The sequence below is a fragment of the Anomaloglossus baeobatrachus genome, chromosome 5, assembly GCF_048569485.1.
Source record: "Anomaloglossus baeobatrachus isolate aAnoBae1 chromosome 5, aAnoBae1.hap1, whole genome shotgun sequence".
In the NCBI taxonomy this organism is placed as follows: domain Eukaryota; kingdom Metazoa; phylum Chordata; class Amphibia; order Anura; family Aromobatidae; genus Anomaloglossus; species Anomaloglossus baeobatrachus.
The window spans coordinates 389,663,423-389,682,212 of record NC_134357.1 but is presented as its reverse complement, the minus strand read 5'-3'; the positions used below and the strand labels follow the sequence as shown (position 1 = coordinate 389,682,212).

The 18,790-nt window shown below is 44.4% G+C and overlaps 1 protein-coding gene across 1 annotated transcript in view; it reads left to right on the top strand.

The window, feature by feature from the left end:
• The window catches only part of PLXDC1 (plexin domain containing 1), a 160,389-nt gene that overhangs the window by 86,748 nt on the left and 54,851 nt on the right, over positions 1-18,790 (top strand). The window contains exon 3 of the mRNA XM_075350112.1: positions 17,079-17,222. Coding sequence (XP_075206227.1) covers positions 17,079-17,222 — 144 coding nt within the window. The remainder of the gene's footprint in view (positions 1-17,078; positions 17,223-18,790) is intronic.

The window sequence follows — 18,790 nt, the reverse complement described above, 5'->3', positions numbered from 1 at the left end:
GACTGTGCATTTACGGTCTGCAGCGAGCAGTTATACACCACTTTCTCTTTTACCTCCTAATGTCTATCTCTTTGCATTTTTGCAATTGAGAAGGTGTATGGTGCAGCAGCAGACCAAGATGGATCTATCCACCTCCGTCATAGGAGGGGACTGATTGCAAGTACACCATCTTCACTGCCCGGCTAGTCTCCTTACTGCACCTATTGTTACCCACCCGACTACAGCAGCCTGAGGAGGAACTGATGAACACCTTCCCTGCCAGACGTGGAGACACTGCTCCACCAGCAGTTGCAGATCCCTCTGTGTGCCAGTGTCTGAGTCTAGGCGATCACTGTAGTTGTGTAGGGGTTCACAGCCTTCGGGGTGGGTAGTACTTCGCATTTAATTTATGCTCATTATTTTTAGCAGGTTCACACAGGAGCACATCCTGTTTTTTCTATTTTTACACAGACATCTGAGGGCTGGCATTCTAAAGCTGGGGAGGCCCATGGTTATTGCCCTCCCAAGCCTAAAAATAGCCTTCAGCCGCTCAGAATTGTTTCATCCAGTACAAATGACAATTCTGGCACTTTATCTGACTCATCCCGATTGCCATAATGTGTAGGCAATCGAGATGATATAAGGGGTTAATGACAGCTCACAGCTGCCACTAAGCCCTAGATTAGTAAAGGTAGTCATCTATGAGACCCCCCATTACTAAGGGCTCATTCACATGACCGTTCCGTTTGTTCTGGTCAGTTCCTGTTATTTTGCGGAGCTACGGAAAGGACCATCTTTTCAATGTCTTTTGTGTAGGATCGGATGGCACACAGAAGAACTTCCGTGTGCATCCGATCCTACAAAAAAACACATCGGATGCCATATGTCAGTTTCGTTATTATGGAACATATCCTATTCTGTTTCATAATAACGGACCGTGACTCAATACAAGTCAACGGGCCCGCAAAATCCCTGGAAGCCGCACGGAAGCACTTCCGTGTGACCTCCTTCGGGTGCCCCTGCAGTCTGTGTCCCGCTCACTGCCTGCCCTGCGGCCCAAGACTGTCACTAGCGGTGACGTCACAGGCTCCCGTGATACTGCTGAGAACGCGGCGGGCATTGAAGTCAGTGACAGCGCTGACGTCAGGAGTGCAGAAGATCGTCACAGCAAGTAATGATCTCATCTAACCTCCTGACAGCAGCGCTCGTTATCCCCTGCAGTGAGCTGGACTGACCTATTGATGCTCAGGTCACTGCACTACTCTCCCAGCCAATGGGAAACATTCTGTTCTTCATTGACTGGGACAGTGACTATGGTATGGATCGTCGTGTGACCCCCTTATTGGACACGGATTTGATTGTTCTTTTCAATAAATTGGTGAAAAAGGGAATGTTTTGGGGAGTGTTTTTTCAAATAAAAATTTTTTTGTTGTCTATTTTTTTTTTATTACTGACTGGGTTTGTGATGTCGGGTATCTGATAGACGAGTGACATCACAACCCCAGGGCTTGATGGCAGGTGACATAACACATCTGGCATCAACCCCATATATTACGCCGTTTGCCACCGCACCAGGGCAACGGGATGAGTTGGGGCAAAGCACCAGGATTGGCACATCTAATGGATGCGCCACTTCTGGGGCGGCTGTAGCCTGCTCTTTTTAGGCTGGGGAGTGTCCAATAACAGTGGACGTCCCTAGTCTGAGAATACCAGACTCCAGCTGTCCGCTTTACCTTGGCTGGTGATCCAATTTGGGGGGACCCAGTGTTTTTTGTTTTAAATGATTTTTTTAATTTAAAATAACAGCGTGGGGTGCCCTTTGTTTTGGATTACCAGCCAAGGTGAAGCTGCCAGCTGTGGTTTGCAGGCTGCAGCCGTTTGCTTTACCCTAGCTGCCTACAAAAGATATGGGGGACCCCACGTCATTTATTTTTTCATTATTTATTCATTTTTTGGCTAAATACAAGGCTAAGCACCCTTTAGTGCCACATGCAAGTTACTAAAGGGTGCCAGCTTAGAATATGCAGGGGGTAGGACATTATATATGTCATTCTCATCTATCTATCTCTCCATTCATTCATCCCTCTATCTTTCTGTCTCTATATCTATCTATCCATCTCTATATCTGCTCATCTATTTATCTTTCTTGCTGCTTCCATTTTTTGCGGTCTCAAAAAAAAAAACGGAAGGCACACGGATGACACACGGAGCGCATACAGAACGGAAAGGATGCCACACGGATGCCACACGAATGCATCCGTGAAAAAAACGGACCGCTTTTTGCGGACCACAAAAACGGAACGGTCATGTGAATGTAGCCTAATACTGTAAGTGAAAAGAAAAACACAATTACCGAAAAAATCCTTTAATTGCAATTAAATATAAAAAAACCTACCCACTTTCTTCAATTTATTAAGCCCAATCACCTAGTTCCGACGTATAAATTTCAGCATCAAATCTGCATTTCTTGGCAAAAAAACGCACTAAAACAGTTTTGACGCCGTTTCAGTGCAGTTTTCATCCAGGAAATGCAAATTTGGTGCTGAAATGTCTGCACCAGATTTCTGCACCAATTTTGCATCTCCTGAGAGACAAGGTAGGTATAACTGTTCTGCTTTAATCCCCCTAGCATTTTCTACCACCATTTTACAGCACAATGTTTGGGTGACCATAGACTTATATGGAGTTCGGCATCTGGCCGGATATTTGCGTTCAGTTCCAGTCCTGAACCGTATTTTTGTTTTTAAAATACGGCTGGAACTATCGAACATCTACTCAGAAGTATTACTTAGAAAATAAACTTATTGCCATGTTTATATATTGTATTATTTCATTTTTATGGTTGGCTAACACAGAACCTATCAACACTACTGGGCCGGTGGACTCTAGTTAGACAACAGCTAAAGTGATTGTTTGCAGTCATGGTAGGTCTCAAGTCACAATGCGGCTCTATAGGAAATTGATGTGAGATGTTGCAATGCACCACTGGAAACATCTACAAGTGGAGTAAATTAGAATATCATCAAAAAGTTAATTTAATTTAGTAATTCAATACAAAAACGGAAACGCATATATTATATGGAGTCATTACAAACAGAATGATCTATTTCAAGTGCTTATTTCTGTTAATGTTGATGATTATGGAATATAGTTAATGAAAACCCAATAGTCATTATCTCAGAAAATTAGAATAATTACCACAAAAAACCTGCAAAGACTTCCTAAGCATTTAAAATGCTCACTTAGTCTGGTTCAGTAGGCTACACCATCATGGGGAAGACTGCTGACTTGACAGATGTCCAGAAGGCAGTCATTGACACTAAAGCCTGCTTTACACGGTACGATCGATCGTACCCGCCCCTGTCGTTTGTGCGTCACGGGCAATTAGTTGCCCGTGGCGCACAAAGTCGTTAACCCCCGTTACACGCACTTACCTGCTGTGCGATGTCGTTGTGGGCGGCGAACATCCTCTTCCTGAAGGGGGAGGGACGTTCGGTGTCACAGTGACGTCACACAGCCGCCGGCCAATAGAAGCGGAGGGGCGGAGATGAGCGGGACGTAAACATCCCGCCCACCTCCTTCCTTCCGCATAGCCGGCGGGATAGCGACCACAGGGAGTGTTGGTGTACTCACGGTTAATAAACTACACAAGTCTCTGGTAAACCAAGGTGATGGTGGCCGGTGCCACGGCCGATTGCATTTGGGTCCCCCACCCGGCTGGCGCTCTCTACTGTTTTGTGTAAGGTGGACTTCCTAGCGTGAAACTCAGGAGTCCGCTCCCGGCTGGATGTGGCCTAAGGAGCCGTGCCTGCAGACGCTGGCCCGTGGGATCTATGGGCCCTGGCAGTGACCTCTTATCCTTATCGGTGGGCTGTTGTCTTCTATGAGGGACTTTGGGTGGGACAGAACCTCTAGTCCTGGCCTCAATCGGTGAATTAACCAGTCCGCTTGTTTTCGGTTCTGGCTTCAAGGTCAAAGTACCCCCTTTGTTCTACAGTTTCTGGGTCGGTTCCCCGTGTCGGTACCGGCGAGCTACAACCCTGTCCCGGTCCACCTCGGTTCTGCCGAGCCGTCTTCCCGTCTCCTGCTGACTGAGACCACCGTCTGCCTCCTAGACAGTGGCACCAGGGCTCCTACCCTGGTACCGTTCAACTTGAACTTTCCTGCTGGAGCTACACTTAGCTCCAGCCCACACTACTCTCCAAACTGAACTCTAAACAAAACTAACTGTTTTCCCGCCTCGGGCTGTCTAGACCCCTGGGTGGGCGTGTCCCAACCGCCTGGTCACGCTCACTGGTGTGTCTATCTTTCCCTAAGGGGGGGTGACTATGGTTTCTGGTTGGCTATGTGTTTCCTAGTGAGGGAAGGTGTTATGCAGGGGCCTATTTGTGACTACCTGGTTTTGCCAGGGCGTCACATAAATTTTGCATTTCATTTGGAAATCAAAGTCCCAGAATCTGGAGGAAGAGTGGACAGGCCACAATCCAAGCTGCTTGAGGTCTAGTGTGAAGTTTCCACAATTAGTGATGGTTGGGGGAGCCATTTCATCTGTTGGTGTAGATGAACTGTGTTTTATCAAGACTAAAGTCAGCGCAGCCGTCTACCAGGAAATTTTAGAGCACTTCATGCTTCACTCTGCCGACAAGCTTTTTGGAGATGGAAATTTCATTTTCCAGCTGGACTTGGCACCTGTCCACAGTGCTAAAAGTACCAATACCTGATTAAATACCCACAGTATCACTGTGCTTGATTGGCCAGCAAACTCGCCTGACCTAAACTCCACAGAGAATCTATGGGGTATTGTCAAGAAGATGAAACATACTATACCCAACAATGCAGAGGAGACAAAACAATCACTGATCTCGGAGAGACTAGCCAGAGAAAACACTGCCGGAACGAGGGCACTCAATACAGTGAAATCCTAGGTGCATTGCCCCCTGGGAAATATGCAAATCAAAAAAATCCGTGGAGCCTCTGTTAGGAGTCTCGACACAGAAACCAGCCAGATATCCTTTCGGGAAGGACCCAGCCAAGGACAAGGTATTTCCCTTGTCATGTCTTTAAACTTGTCAAAAAGTTGGATACTGACTTAAAGGGCCACTTAATATGGTGGTTATGGTGGTCTCCTAAAAAGAGCCACTCCCTGGCTGGGTCCTTCCTGGAGGGATATCTGGCTGGTTTCTTTGTCGAGACTCTTAACAGAGGCTCCATAGACTTTTTTGATTTGCGTATTTCCCAGGGGGCAATGCAGCTAGGATTTCACTGTATTGAGCGCCCTCGTTGGCTGCCGGCAGTGTTTTCTCTGGCTGGTCTCCCCGAGATCAGTGATTGTTTTGTCTTGTAGGTCTACTAGGCATTGCTCCCACCTGGCTAGAATCCTACTCCACACTGATGAGGGGCAATACCCCAAAACAGCTGTCTGTGGATGGATACCTGGACTTGGTATTTCCCTTGTCATATCTTTAAACTTGTCAGAAAGTTGGATATTGACTTAAAGGGTCACTTAATATGGTGGTTATGGTGGTCTCCTAAAAAGAGCCACTCCTTGGCTGGGTCCTTCCCGGAGAGATATCTGTCTGGTTCCTGTGTCGAGACTCCTAACAGAGGCTCCACGGACTTTTTTGATTTGCATATTTCCCAGGGGGCAATGAACGTAGGATTTCACTGTATTGAGCGCCCTCGTTGGCTGCCGGCAGTGTTTTCTCTGGCTGGTCTCCCCGAGATCAGTGATTGTTTTGTCTTGTTGGTCTACTAGGCATTGCTCCCACTTGGCCAGAATCCTACTCCACACAGAAGAGGGGCAATACCCCAAAACAGCTGTCTGTGGATGGATACCTGTCCTTGGTATTTCCCTTGTCATATCTTTAAACTTGTCAAAAAGTTGGATATTGACTTAAAGGGCCACTTAATATGGTGGTTATGGTGGTCTCCTAAAAAGAGCCACTCCTTGGCTGGGTCCTTCCCGAAGGGATATCTGGCTGGTCGAGACTCCTAACAGAGGCTCCACGGACTTTTTTGATTTGCAACAATGCAGATCAGCTGAAGGCAGCTATCAAAGCAACCCGGGCTTCCATGACACCTCAGCAGTGCCACCTGCTTTTCGCCTCTATGCCACGCTGCATTGATGCAGCAATTCATGCAAAAGTTGCCCTGACCAAGTATTGAGTGCATTTACTGTATAGACTTTTCAGTAGGCCAACATTTCTTAGTATAAAATCATTTTTTCAGTTGGTCTTATATAATATTCAAATTTTCTGAGATAATGACTTTTGGGTTTTCATTGGCTGCAAGCCATAATCATCAACATTAACAGAAATAAACACTTGAAATAGATCACTCTGTGTGTAATGACTCTATATAATATACCGTATTTTTCGGACCATAAGACGCACTTTTTTCCCCCCAAATGTTGGGGGAAAGTGGGGGGTGCGTCTTATGGTCTGACTATAAGGCTGCGGGGAATGAGGGTGCCGCGGTGCAGCGGGTCATCGGCGGCACGAGCAGGCTGTAACAGCCTGCCGTGACCACGTGGGCCCGCTCATTACATATGCACGCCCATCCTCCCGCCCATCATCTCTCAGCGAAACCGGCGCTGACAGGTGGGCGGGGTGATAGGCGGGGGGGGTGCGTGCATAATTAGCAGCCGGCCGTGATCACCCCTGGCAACTACAGCCTGGAGTGATCATGTGCGGCTGTATTCACTGCCCCCCCGTGCATCATTATCAGCGCGGGGTGCAGTGAATCAGTGTACTCACCCGTCACCGTGTGTGGAGCCGCCCCCCTTCAGCATCGCGTCTTCCTGTCTGTGCCAGCGGTCAGCTGATCTGGACACTAGCGGCGCGCACTGCGATGACGTCATCGCTGTGCGCGCCGCTAGTATCCACCAGAATCGATCAGCTTACCGCCGGCACAGACAGGAAGACGCAATACTGCAGACACCGGTGACGGCTCCACACAGTGGCGCTGCAGCTGAGACAGAGATCGGTGCTTCAGGGAGTGAGGAAGGGTAAGTATAAACGTTTATTTTTTTTTTCCTGTGCCACAGGATACACGTCATTTACCAGGATGGGGGCATTTCATGAGCAGGATGGATGGGGGCATTTCATGAGCAGGATGGATGGGGGCATTTCATGAGCAGGATGGATGGGGCATTTCATGAGCAGGATGGATGGGGGCATTTCATGAGCAGGATGGATGGGGGCATTTCATGAGCAGGATGGATGGGGGCATTTCATGAGCAAGATGGATGCGGGCATTTCATGAGCAGGATGGATGGGGGCATTTCATGAGCAGGATGGATGGGGGCATTTCATGAGCAGGATAGATGGGGGCATTTCTTGAGCAGGATGGATGGGGGCATTTCATGAGCAGGATGGATGGGGGCATTTCATGAGCAGGATGGATGGGGCATTTCATGAGCAGGATGGATGGGGGCATATCTTGAGCATGATGGATGGGGGCATTTCATGAGCAGGATGGATGGGGGCATTTCATGAGCAGGATGGATGGGGGCATTTCATGAGCAGGATGGATGGGGGCATTTCATGAGCAGGATGGATGTGGGCATTTCATGAGCAGGATGGATGGGGGCATTTCATGAGCAGGATGGATGGGGGCATTTCATGAGCAGGATGGATGGGGGCATTTCTTGAGCAGGATGGATGGGGGCATTTCATGAGCAGGATGGATGGGGGCATTTCATGAGCAGGATGGATGGGGGCATTTCATGAGCAGGATGGATGGGGGCATTTCATGAGCAGGATGGATGGGGGCATATCTTGAGCATGATGGATGGGGGCATATCATGAGCAGGATGGATGGGGGCATATCCTGAGCAGGATGGATGGGGGCATATCATGAGCAGGATGGATGGGGGTATATCATGAGCAGGATGGATGGGGGGTATATTATTAGCAGGATGGGGGGTATATGAGCAGGATCATATACAAGGCAGGAGGATCCTTATCAGAATGGGGTACCTTAGTAGAGAATTTGGGGACATTACCCCCATAACAGTGTCAGCAGCAGATCCTCGCCCCATAACAGTGTGTCATGACCATAGTTTTTGGTTAAAATTTTATTTTCCTATTTTCCTCCTCTAAAACCAGGGTGCGTCTTATGGTCAGGTGCGTCTTATAGTCCGAAAAATACGGTATGTGTTTCCCTGTTTGCATTGAATTACTGAAATAAATTTCTAATTTATTGAGATGCACTTTTATATGTTATGGTATGGATCCTGTTTGACAAATATTGTCAATATTTTTTATTATTATATTAAGCTAAACAGTGTTATTTCTGTTAGAATTAGGGGTACTTTGCACACAGAGATAAATCTGCGGCAGATCTGTGGTTGCAGTGAAATTGTGGACAATCAGTGCCAGGTTTGTGGCTGTGCACAAATGGAACAATATGTCCATGATTTCACTGCAACCACAGATCTGCCAAAGATTTATCTCTGTGTGCAAAATACCCCTTACCTGAATATCTTCAAGCTCCGCACAGATAAATGGCACAATCACAGAAATCGTTGCAACAATTCTACTGTGTGTAAATATGTTTTTGGTGAGGATGGGATTTCTGTCACATATCTGTGTAGTCACACATGTCTGAGAGGGAGCAGCACACACAGATCTAGAAAACTGTTAATCAAAATCATTTTGGTGTGGAATTAGGTAACCTTTTGCTACACCTGTCACTTAGCATCGGTCAATGGTTTGTGCAATTTTAAGTCCTCTTAATACTTTAAGGTGAGTTAACCTTTTGTGCCAAGTTATCAAGATCTGGCGATGTGAGTCAGGATTATTCTTGTTACAACTGTATATAAAGGGGGAAAAAAAGAATGAGTAAGCATATAGTGCCTTGCGAAAGTATTGATTTTTTTCAACCTTTTCTCATATTTCAGGCTTCAAACATAAAGATAAAACTTTTAATGTTATGGTGAAGAATCAACAACAAGTGGGACACAAATGTGAAGGTGAACATTTTTGTAAAAAATAAAAAACTGAAAATTGGGTCGTGCAATATTATTCGTCCCCTTTACTTTCAGTGCAGCAAACTCACTCCAGAAGTTCATTGACGATCTCTGAATGATCCAATGTTGTCCTAAACGACTGATGATGATAAATATAAGCCATCTGTGTGTAATAAAGTCTCCGTATAAATGCATCTGATCTGTGATAGTTTTAGTGTTCTGTTTAAAGCGCAGATAGCATCATGAAGACCAAGGAACACAACAGGCAGGTCCGTGATACTGTTGTGGAGAAGTTTAAAGCCGGATTTGGTTGCAAACAGATTTCCAAAACTTTAAACATCCCAAGGAGCACTGTGCAAATGATCATATTGAAATGGAAGGAGTATCATACCACTGCAAATCTACCAACACCCGGCCGTCCATCCAAACTTTCATCTCAAACAAGGAGAAGATTGATAAGAGATGCAGCCAAGAGGGCTATGATCACTCTGGATGAACTGTAGAGATCTACAGATGAGGTGGGAGAGTCTGTCCATAGGACAACAATGAGTCGTACACTACACAAATCTGGCCTTTATGGAAGAGTGGCAAAAAGAAAGCCATTACTCAAAGTTATCCATAAAAAGTGTTGTTTAAGGTTTGCCACAAGCCACCTGGGAGACACACCAAACATGTGGAAGAAGGTGCGCTGGTCAGATGAAACCAAAATCGAACTATTTGGGCACAATGCCAAACGATATGTTTTGCGTGAAAGCAACACAGCTCATCACCCTGAACACACCATCCCCACTGTCAAACATGGTTGTGGCAGCATCATAGTTTAGAACTGCTTTTCTTCAGCAGGGACAGGGAAGATGGTTAAAATTGATCAGAAGATGGATGGAGCCAAATACAGGACCATTCTTGAAGAAAACCTGTTGGAGTCTGCAAAAGTCCTGAGACTGGTACAGAGATTTGTCTTTCAGCAAGACAATGATCCCAAACATAAAGCAAAATTTACAATGGAATGGTTCACAAATAAATGTATCCATGTGTTAGAATGGCCAAGTCAAAGTCCAGACCTGAATCCAATCGAGAATGTGTGGAAAGAGCTGAAAACTGCTGTTCACAAACGCTCTCCATCCAACCTCACTGAGCTCGAGCTGTTTGCAAAGGAAGAATGGGCAAGAATTACAGTCTCTCGATGTGCAAAACTGATAGAGACACACCGCAAGGAACTTGCAGCTGTAATCGCAGCAAAAGGTGGCGCTACAAAGTATTAACTTAAAGGGGCCAAATAATATTGCACGCCCCAATTTTCAGTTTTTTATTTTTTACATAAATTTAAAATAAGCAATAAATTTCATTCACCTTCACGATTGTGCCCCACTTGTTGATTCTTCACTATAATATTAAAATTTTTATCTTTATGTTTGAAGCCTGAAATGTGGAAAAAGGTTGAAAAATTCAAGGGGGCCGAATACTTTTGCAAGACACTGTACTAATAGCTTTTGATCTGCTACACATAGACGATACATTGTCATGTAAACCATTTCTCTGGTTCTACTGGGAAGGAGTCTTGCAAGGATAATTTGCATATTCCCAGTGCCTTCTGGGATAAGTGAAGAGTCACCGCGAGCTCAAGGAGAACCGGGTTTTGGCCGTTACAGCCGGAAGGAAGACTTCTGAAAGCCAGGGAAGGAGTCTTGCGTGGATAATTTGCATATTCCCAGTGCCTTCTGGGATAAGTGAAGAGTCACCGCGAGCTCAAGGAGAACCGGGTTTTGGCCGTTACAGCCGGAAGGAAGATTTCTGAAAACCGCGCGCCTAGCGGCGCGCAAATTTTAGCCTGTCTTCTTCATTGTGAGCGTGAGTGAGCAAAGTGTGAGCAAAAGTAAGTGTGAGTAGAATTGTTTGTATTTAGTTGTTTAATTACTTAACATTTGTTTAGTGCTATCCCCATTAGAAAATGTGCTCCACTATTGCTAATGCGATCCAGTGTACATCTGTAATACTTATATATGTTCTGAGGATTTCGATAGCGTAGGGCAATGACAATCAGAGACGAGTTCTTGGTACAAGATATTTTATAATATGTAACCACGGTAGATACACAACGGAAAACACAGCGGTACAAATACACACAATACCTTCCCGAAACGGAGCGAAGGGAATTCCCGGGGCCACGCACCGGACTCCCCCAGGGAGACCACCAGAGCGAACCCCTATACAGGGACTGTCCGGCAATCACCCCGAAAGGCCTAAATGCGCAGCAGCCGGGACACAAGGGGCAAGCGGTAAAAGTCCAGGAGTGTCCGTACGGAATGAATGTCCAGAGTGGTTACGAACCAGAGAGAACCGGGCAGAGTGCTGACCGAAGATGGCAGACGGAATCCGGGCACAGCTTGAGAAACCGGGTAAGGTCCAGAGTCGGTCGGTCGGTAGTCTTTAGGAGGATCCAAAGGCAAAACAGGATTAGCAGCAGCAAAGCAGGAGCACACAGCAAGCAGTATACTCAGGCACTGGACTAGGCTTAGAGGCGGCCTTTTAAGCAGCTGGACAGGAAGTAGGGCCACAGAACAGTAAACTCCATGTTAACCGAGGGCAAGCTCATTCAAAAGAGAACTGGAAAACCTGGAAACCTGACAACATCTTGTCTCATGTATGCAGTCCTTGAAAAGCCGTTCGAGGGTGCATACTGTTGTTCGAGATGTGCGCAAGTTGCACATTTGGAAGCCCAGATACTGGATCTAAATGAGCAGCTGGCAACTCTGAGATGCGTTAGCAATATGGAATTGAGTTTGCTGCTCACTGAGCAGCAGCTTGCTGGGTCAGATGTGGGGGAGGATCGTAGTAGGGAGCGGCAGGACGGTGAGGTAGGTAGCTGGGTGACAGTTAGAAAGGGGGTAAAGGGAAAAGTGCTAGGAAGGCTAGTCCTGAACTGACACACCCCAATAGGTTTGCAAACTTGGCAGATGAGGGGGATGTCATTACAGGGGTAGCATTGCTGCAGCAAGGCATGACCTCTGAATGCCAGAGGAGTGTCTGCTCCAGTAAGGGGGGCAATAGGAGTGCAGGGCAGGCAAGACAGGTACTGGTAGTGGGGGACTCAATTATTAGGGGGACAGATAGGGCAATCTGTCACAAAGACAGGGATCGCCGAACAGTGTGTTGTCTTCCTGGTGCTCGAGTTCGGCACATCGCTGATCGGGTTGACAGATTACTGGGAGGGGCTGGGGAGGACCCAGCGGTCATTGTACACATTGGCACAAATGACAAAGTTAGAGGTAGGTGGAAGGTCCTTAAAGATGATTTCAGGGAATTAGGTTGTAAGCTTAAAGCATGGACCTCCAAGGTGGTATTTTCGGAAATACTACCTGTGCCACGAGCCACACCGGAGAGGCAAAGGGAGATCAGGGAGGTTAACAGGTGGCTCAGGAATTGGTGTAGGAAAGAGGGTTTTGGGTTCCTGGAGAATTGGGCCGACTTTTCAGTTGGCTACAGATTCTATGCTAGGGATGGGCTGCATCTTAATGGGGAGGGTGCAGCTCTGCTGGGGCAGAAAATGGCTAGAAGGTTGGAGGAGTGTTTAAACTAGGAATGGGGGGTGAGGGTATTCACTTTATAGAAGGGGAATGTAGTGCAGATAGTGACCAGGGCACAAGTAATGAAATTGGGGGTGGTACGGGGGGAAGGGTTAATACAGTTAATACAGTAAGGAGGAATAGAGGTACAGAGTCATACGTAACGTGCATGTACACTAATGCCCGAAGCCTCACAAATAAGGTGGAGGAATTAGAATTAATATTGTTGGAAGAAAATTATGATATACTGGGGATATCAGAGACATGGCTGGATGAGAGCTATGACTGGGCTGTTAATTTACAGGGTTATAGCCTATTCAGGAATGACCGTACAAATAAGCGAGGGGGAGGTGTGTGTCTATATGTAAAATCATCCTTAAAACCCATCCTGCGTGACAAAATATGTGAGGGTACTGAGAATGTAGAGTCCCTATGGGTGGAGATAAGGGGGGGGGAGAATGAATAATAAAATACTGATAGGGGTGTGTTATAAGATGCCGAATATTATGGAAGAGGTTGAGAATCTCCTCATAAAGCAAATTGATAAAGCAGCGAGTCTTGGAGAGGTAATTATTATGGGGGACTTTAACTATCCTGATATAAATTGGGGAACAGAAACTTGCAGTTCCAGCAAAGGAAATAGATTTTTGATACCAATGAAAGATAATTACCTTTCACAAATGGTACAGGACCCCACAAGAGGGGGAGCACTACTAGACCTTGTACTAACCAATAGGCCAGACCGCATATCAAATATACAAGTTGGGGGTTACTTGGGGAATAGTGATCACAAAATAATAAGTTGTCATGTATTCTTTAGTAAGATGTATAGTAGAGGGGCTACAAGGACACTAAACTTCAGGAAAGCAAATTTTAAACGGTTGAGAGATGATCTTAGTGCAATAAACTGGGATGATGTACTAAGTAATAAAAGTACACAAAGCAAATGGGAGACTTTTATGAGCATCCTGAATAGGGCTTGTGCAGAAAATATACCCTATGGGAACAAACATGCTAGAAATAGGAAGAAACCCCTATGGCTAAATAGAGCTGTAAGGGAAGCAATAAAAGAAAAACAGAAAGCCTTAAAAAAATTAAAGAGGGTAGGTAGTGATGAGGCATTATATAATTATAGAAAATTAAATGGAATATGCAAAAAGCAAATTAAGTTAGCTAAGTTTGAGACAGAGAGACTCATTGCAAGAGAAAGTAAAAATAATCCTAAAATATTCTTTAACTACATAAACAGTAAAAAACTGAAAAGCGATAGTGTTGGCCCCCTTAAAAATAGTCTTGGTGAAATGGTGGAAGGGGATGAGGGTAAAGCCAACCTGCTGAATGAATTTTTTTCTACGGTTTTTATACAAGAAAATGCCATGGCAGATGACATATGGAAACTAGAAAAGAGAAGCGCTGATAGGGTTTTACCAGATTACACATACGGTTTAGCATATATCACAATACACTCACCGATTCAGGTTGTGAGAGGTCACAACCACCATAGATAGCATCAGATAATGGCGGCTGCAGCGGCCCCACGTGTTTGCAGATCAAAGTGGAGAAGGAGAAGGGGTTAAACCCGCGCAATCCGCCAGATAAATTCAGAGAAGATGTTGATAATTCAGAACATTCTTTTATTCCATGGGTCTACGCGTTTCAAGGTCTGTGACCTCTTCATCAGGACCAGTAAATCAACACTACATGTACATACAAATGAAGCTCTTTTATACCTGTGGTAACCACAAAGTCTGACTTTTTTCAAAGTGCCGGGAGGCGGTACTTTGTGGTTACCACAGGTATAAAAGAGCTTCATTTGTATGTACATGTAGTGTTGATTTACTGGTCCTGATGAAGAGGTCACAGACCTTGAAACGCGTAGACCCATGGAATAAAAGAATGTTCTGAATTATCAACATCTCCTCTGAATTTATCTGGCGGATTGCGCGGGTTTAACCCCTTCTCCTTCTCCACTTTGATGGCAGATGACATGACCAGTGATGCCATAAATTCACCCTTCAATATTACCTGCTTAACCCAGCAGGAAGTACGCCACCGCCTCGAAATCACTAAGGTTGACAAATCTCCGGGCCCGGATGGCATACACCCCAGAGTACTACAGGAATTGAGTTCTGTGATAGATAGACCATTATTTTTAATCTTCACAGATTCCTTAATAACAGGGTCAGTACCGCAGGACTGGCGCATAGCAAATGTGGTGCCAATATTCAAAAAGGGGACAAAAACTGAGCCGGGAAATTATAGGCCGGTAAGTTTAACCTCTACGGTTGGTAAAATCCTTGAGGGGTTCTTGAGAGATGCTATACTGGAGTATCTCAAGAAAAATAACCTTATGACAGAGTATCAACATGGGTTTATGAGGGATCGATCCTGTCAAACTAATTTGATCAGCTTCTATGAAGAGGTAAGTTCAAGCCTGGACCAGGGAAATGCAGTGGATGTTGTGTATATGGACTTTTCAAAAGCTTTTGATACGGTGCCACACAAAAGGTTGGTACATAAAATGAGAATAATGGGGATAGGGGAAAATATGTGTAACTGGGTTAAAAACTGGCTCAGTGACTGGGTCTCAGTTCATAGTGGGGTACCACAGGGGTCAGTATTGGGCCCGCTTCTTTTCAACATATTTATTAATGACCTTGTTGGGGGCATGCGGAGTAGAATTTCAATATTTGCAGATGATACTAAACTCTGCAGGGTAATCAATACAGAGGAGGATAATTTTATATTACAGGGAGATTTATGTAAATTGGAGAATTGGGCTGAGAAGTGGCAATTGAAGTTTAATGTAGATAAATGTAAGGTCATGCACTTGGGTAGAGGAAATAAAATGTATGATTATGTACTTAATTGTAGAACACTGGGTAAAACAGGCACAGAAAAAGACTTGGGTGTATGGGTGGATGGTAAACTTCACTTTAGTGGACAGTGTCAGGCAGCTGCTGCCAGGGCTAATAAAATAATGGGATGTATTAAAAGAGGTATAAGTGTTCATGAAAAAAATATAGTTCTACCTCTGTACAAGTCACTAGTGCGACCGCACTTAGAATACTGTGTACAATTCTGGTCACCGATATATAAGAAGGACATAGCTGAACTGGAGAGGGTGCAGAGAAGAGCGACCAAGATTATTAGAGGAATGGGTGGGCTGCAATACCAAGACAGGTTATTAAACTTGGGGTTATTTAGTCTGGAAAAACGAAGGCTTAGGGGGGATCTAATCACAATGTATAAATATATGAGGGGACAGTACAGAGACCTTTCCAAAGATCTTTTTACACCTAGGCCTGCGACTGGAACACGGGGGCATCCGCTACGTCTTGAGGAAAGAAGGTTTAATCATAATCACAGACGAGGATTCTTTACTGTACGAGCAGTGAGACTATGGAACTCTCTGCCGCATGATGTTGTAATGAGTGATTCACTACTAACATTTAAGCAGAGCCTGGACGCCTTTCTTGAAAAATTTAATATTACCAGTTATGTATATTAGATTTTATGACAGGGTGTTGATCCAGGGAACTAGTCTGATTGCCGGATGTGGAATCAGGAAGGAAATTTTTTCCCCATTGGAACTTGTTTGTCACATTGGGGTTTTTTTTTTTTTGCCTTCCTCTGGATCAACATGTTAGGCTACGGGTTGAACTAGATGGACTTAGAGTCTCCCTTCAACCTTAAAAACTATGATACTATGATGATACTATGATACTGTATACTGTACAGCATTTTGTATTACTGCAATATAGGAATATAGTAAACATTTTTGGGCTGTGGAACGAATCGTCTGCATTTGAATGATTCCTTTTGGGAAAATTTGCTTTGATATAAGAGTGATTTGGATTACAAGCACATTCCCGGAACAAATTATGCTCGGAATCCAAGGTTCTACACTATATAAATTATATACAGGGTGGTCCAAAAGTAGGTGGACAGTATGTGTAATAGGGTAATGTTTTGTCTTTGCTTGAGCATTTGCTACAATCTAAAAATCAAAACGAGTATAGAGCAATACTGCGCAGATTCAGAATAAACAAAGTCGATCTCGCTCGTACTTTATTGTATTAACAGGATTAAATTAAGTTATAAAAGACATATCAAATAACATTGGAAAGGTCACAGCTGTTTCCCGGCCAGTTACATCATTATGACTTAGTCGGCTCAAGGATTTGCTAATTTTTTTACTTTCTGCTCTACCTGCATTCTGAAGAATCTGGAGGGAAGTAGTGTATATAATACACTGAGCTGGCACTGGAGGAGAGCGAAGAGTACAGAAGTTTGCCCAGCAGTGATGAAGTGGATTGATATTTTTATTATACAGTACTTACTGTGGAACGAAGGGACAAACCTTGTAAGGATCCTTTTAAGTGAAATAAGGCTGCTCCCTTTGTAGTAATCTCCCCTAAAATCTGACAAATCTCATTAGATGCCAATTAAACCAACATTACCCATTAGGAGCCATGATATTTACACCGGCACCATTGTGAAAATAAAGCGAGGAATTGTTTATTTGTTTTCATGTTAGTGAAATATATGTTTTTTCTCTGCAGGAGAACAATCACAAATACTATACGTCTAGAGTGCTGGGACCTTCAGAGTTGAAAAGTCAGAACACGTTGATGGATCTACTACAAGAAGACACAAAAAAGGCCATAGTGCTTACCATCCTATCCAGTGCACACAGGCAAGCTTCGGTGAGACCTCCGCTGTGCTGAGCCTTAGCCTGGACAAACAGTACACCTGAGATCAAACCACCCAGGTTGGACAGAAACTGTTGCTGGTCACTGAAAAATTGCAGACAATCAGATTTACAAGTAGACCTAGTAGTGCTGAGCATCTGATATTTTTCTGTGTTGCACGAGAGCCTGGTTCCAGGGTTTTGATTTGCAAAGTGAAAGTGAAAAGGTTGATGTACAGAGAGGTATTACTGATGTACACAACCTCCAGGTTGTAGAGAGCATTAATACCACAAAAAAATATGTTTTTGTCTCCAGAATAAGTATATATTGGTATCCAATTATCCTAAGTCATATGGCAAAGCTTAATATTGATTTTTAGGATTGCTACTTCCAAAGACTGGCACTTGAGTTCAACACCTTTTCCTCTCTGAAGAGGCAATTTGTATATTTAATTTCTCAGAGGAACATTGCATGGCTTATAAGCCTCCTTACGCTGACATGACAGACATGTCACTCTCCACAAGGTAAACAGTACTCCTTAGTCTTATGGTGCACAACAGTTTTTGATTCAAGGGCCACAATGTCATATTGAGTCAATTTGAAGGGCCGCAAAATATGTAAAGGATCAGCAGAATCAAGTTTTGGGTATTTGAGAAAGAATAGGAGAGTTTCTGTTCTAAAACAATCACTGTGAACACACACAACTTACACAGAGTTTGTGGAGTAGAAACTTAACTAAATCCTCCTCATATTCCCAAAACTAAGTTTTGAGGATTTTTGAGTTATGGTTTGCTACTTGATCAGAACCACCATCAGAACTATTATATGTACATGAATACAGAGAAAGAACCACTGTCAGTACAAGAATACATGACCAAACTCAGTACAGTGATCAATTGTAGTTCCAGGTCAAACCCATGATGCACTTGTATCACGTGAACCAGCCATTATCAGGATATATAAGAACCACATCACTGTTGAGACGTAGTCAGTATCACAATCAAAAATGTACATCCAGGTACCTTATAGGTGACATCTTCTCTAATTGGAGTAATTCCGATCTCTTTTGTCTCCAACTCTTTTGTATTCAATCGATATAAGAGCAAAAGCAACTGCTATACATCTCTGCCTGCAGCTCATCTCTCCTGAAAACAAATGCATTGGGCATTTAAATTTCAACTGTCTAACAACTTTCTCACCTGACATCTGTTGTGGAGGAGGTGGAAGGATCCCATACACATCAGATGGTCGATCGACTTCAGAATAATGTGTGTTGTGGCCTTACTGTATGGATACAGTTGCACACTTTATGCCACAGCTGCTGCAGACGATATCGTAGCAGACGTCTGCTGCAGCTAATTGGTAAGATCAGCTGCAGCAGACACCAAACTGTGTATGCAAGCTTCAAAAACATGGCGCCGGCGCCAACTCTGACGCCGTGTAACTGAAGAGAGAAATTTGCATACAGCCAGAGAGAGGGAGGAACAGGCGTTTGGGGGCAGGAATCATGTGCATAACCCGCCTGGATATTATCTGGAGAGGTGCACACGTCAATCAAAAAGTGGATGAATTTTCAAACTTCA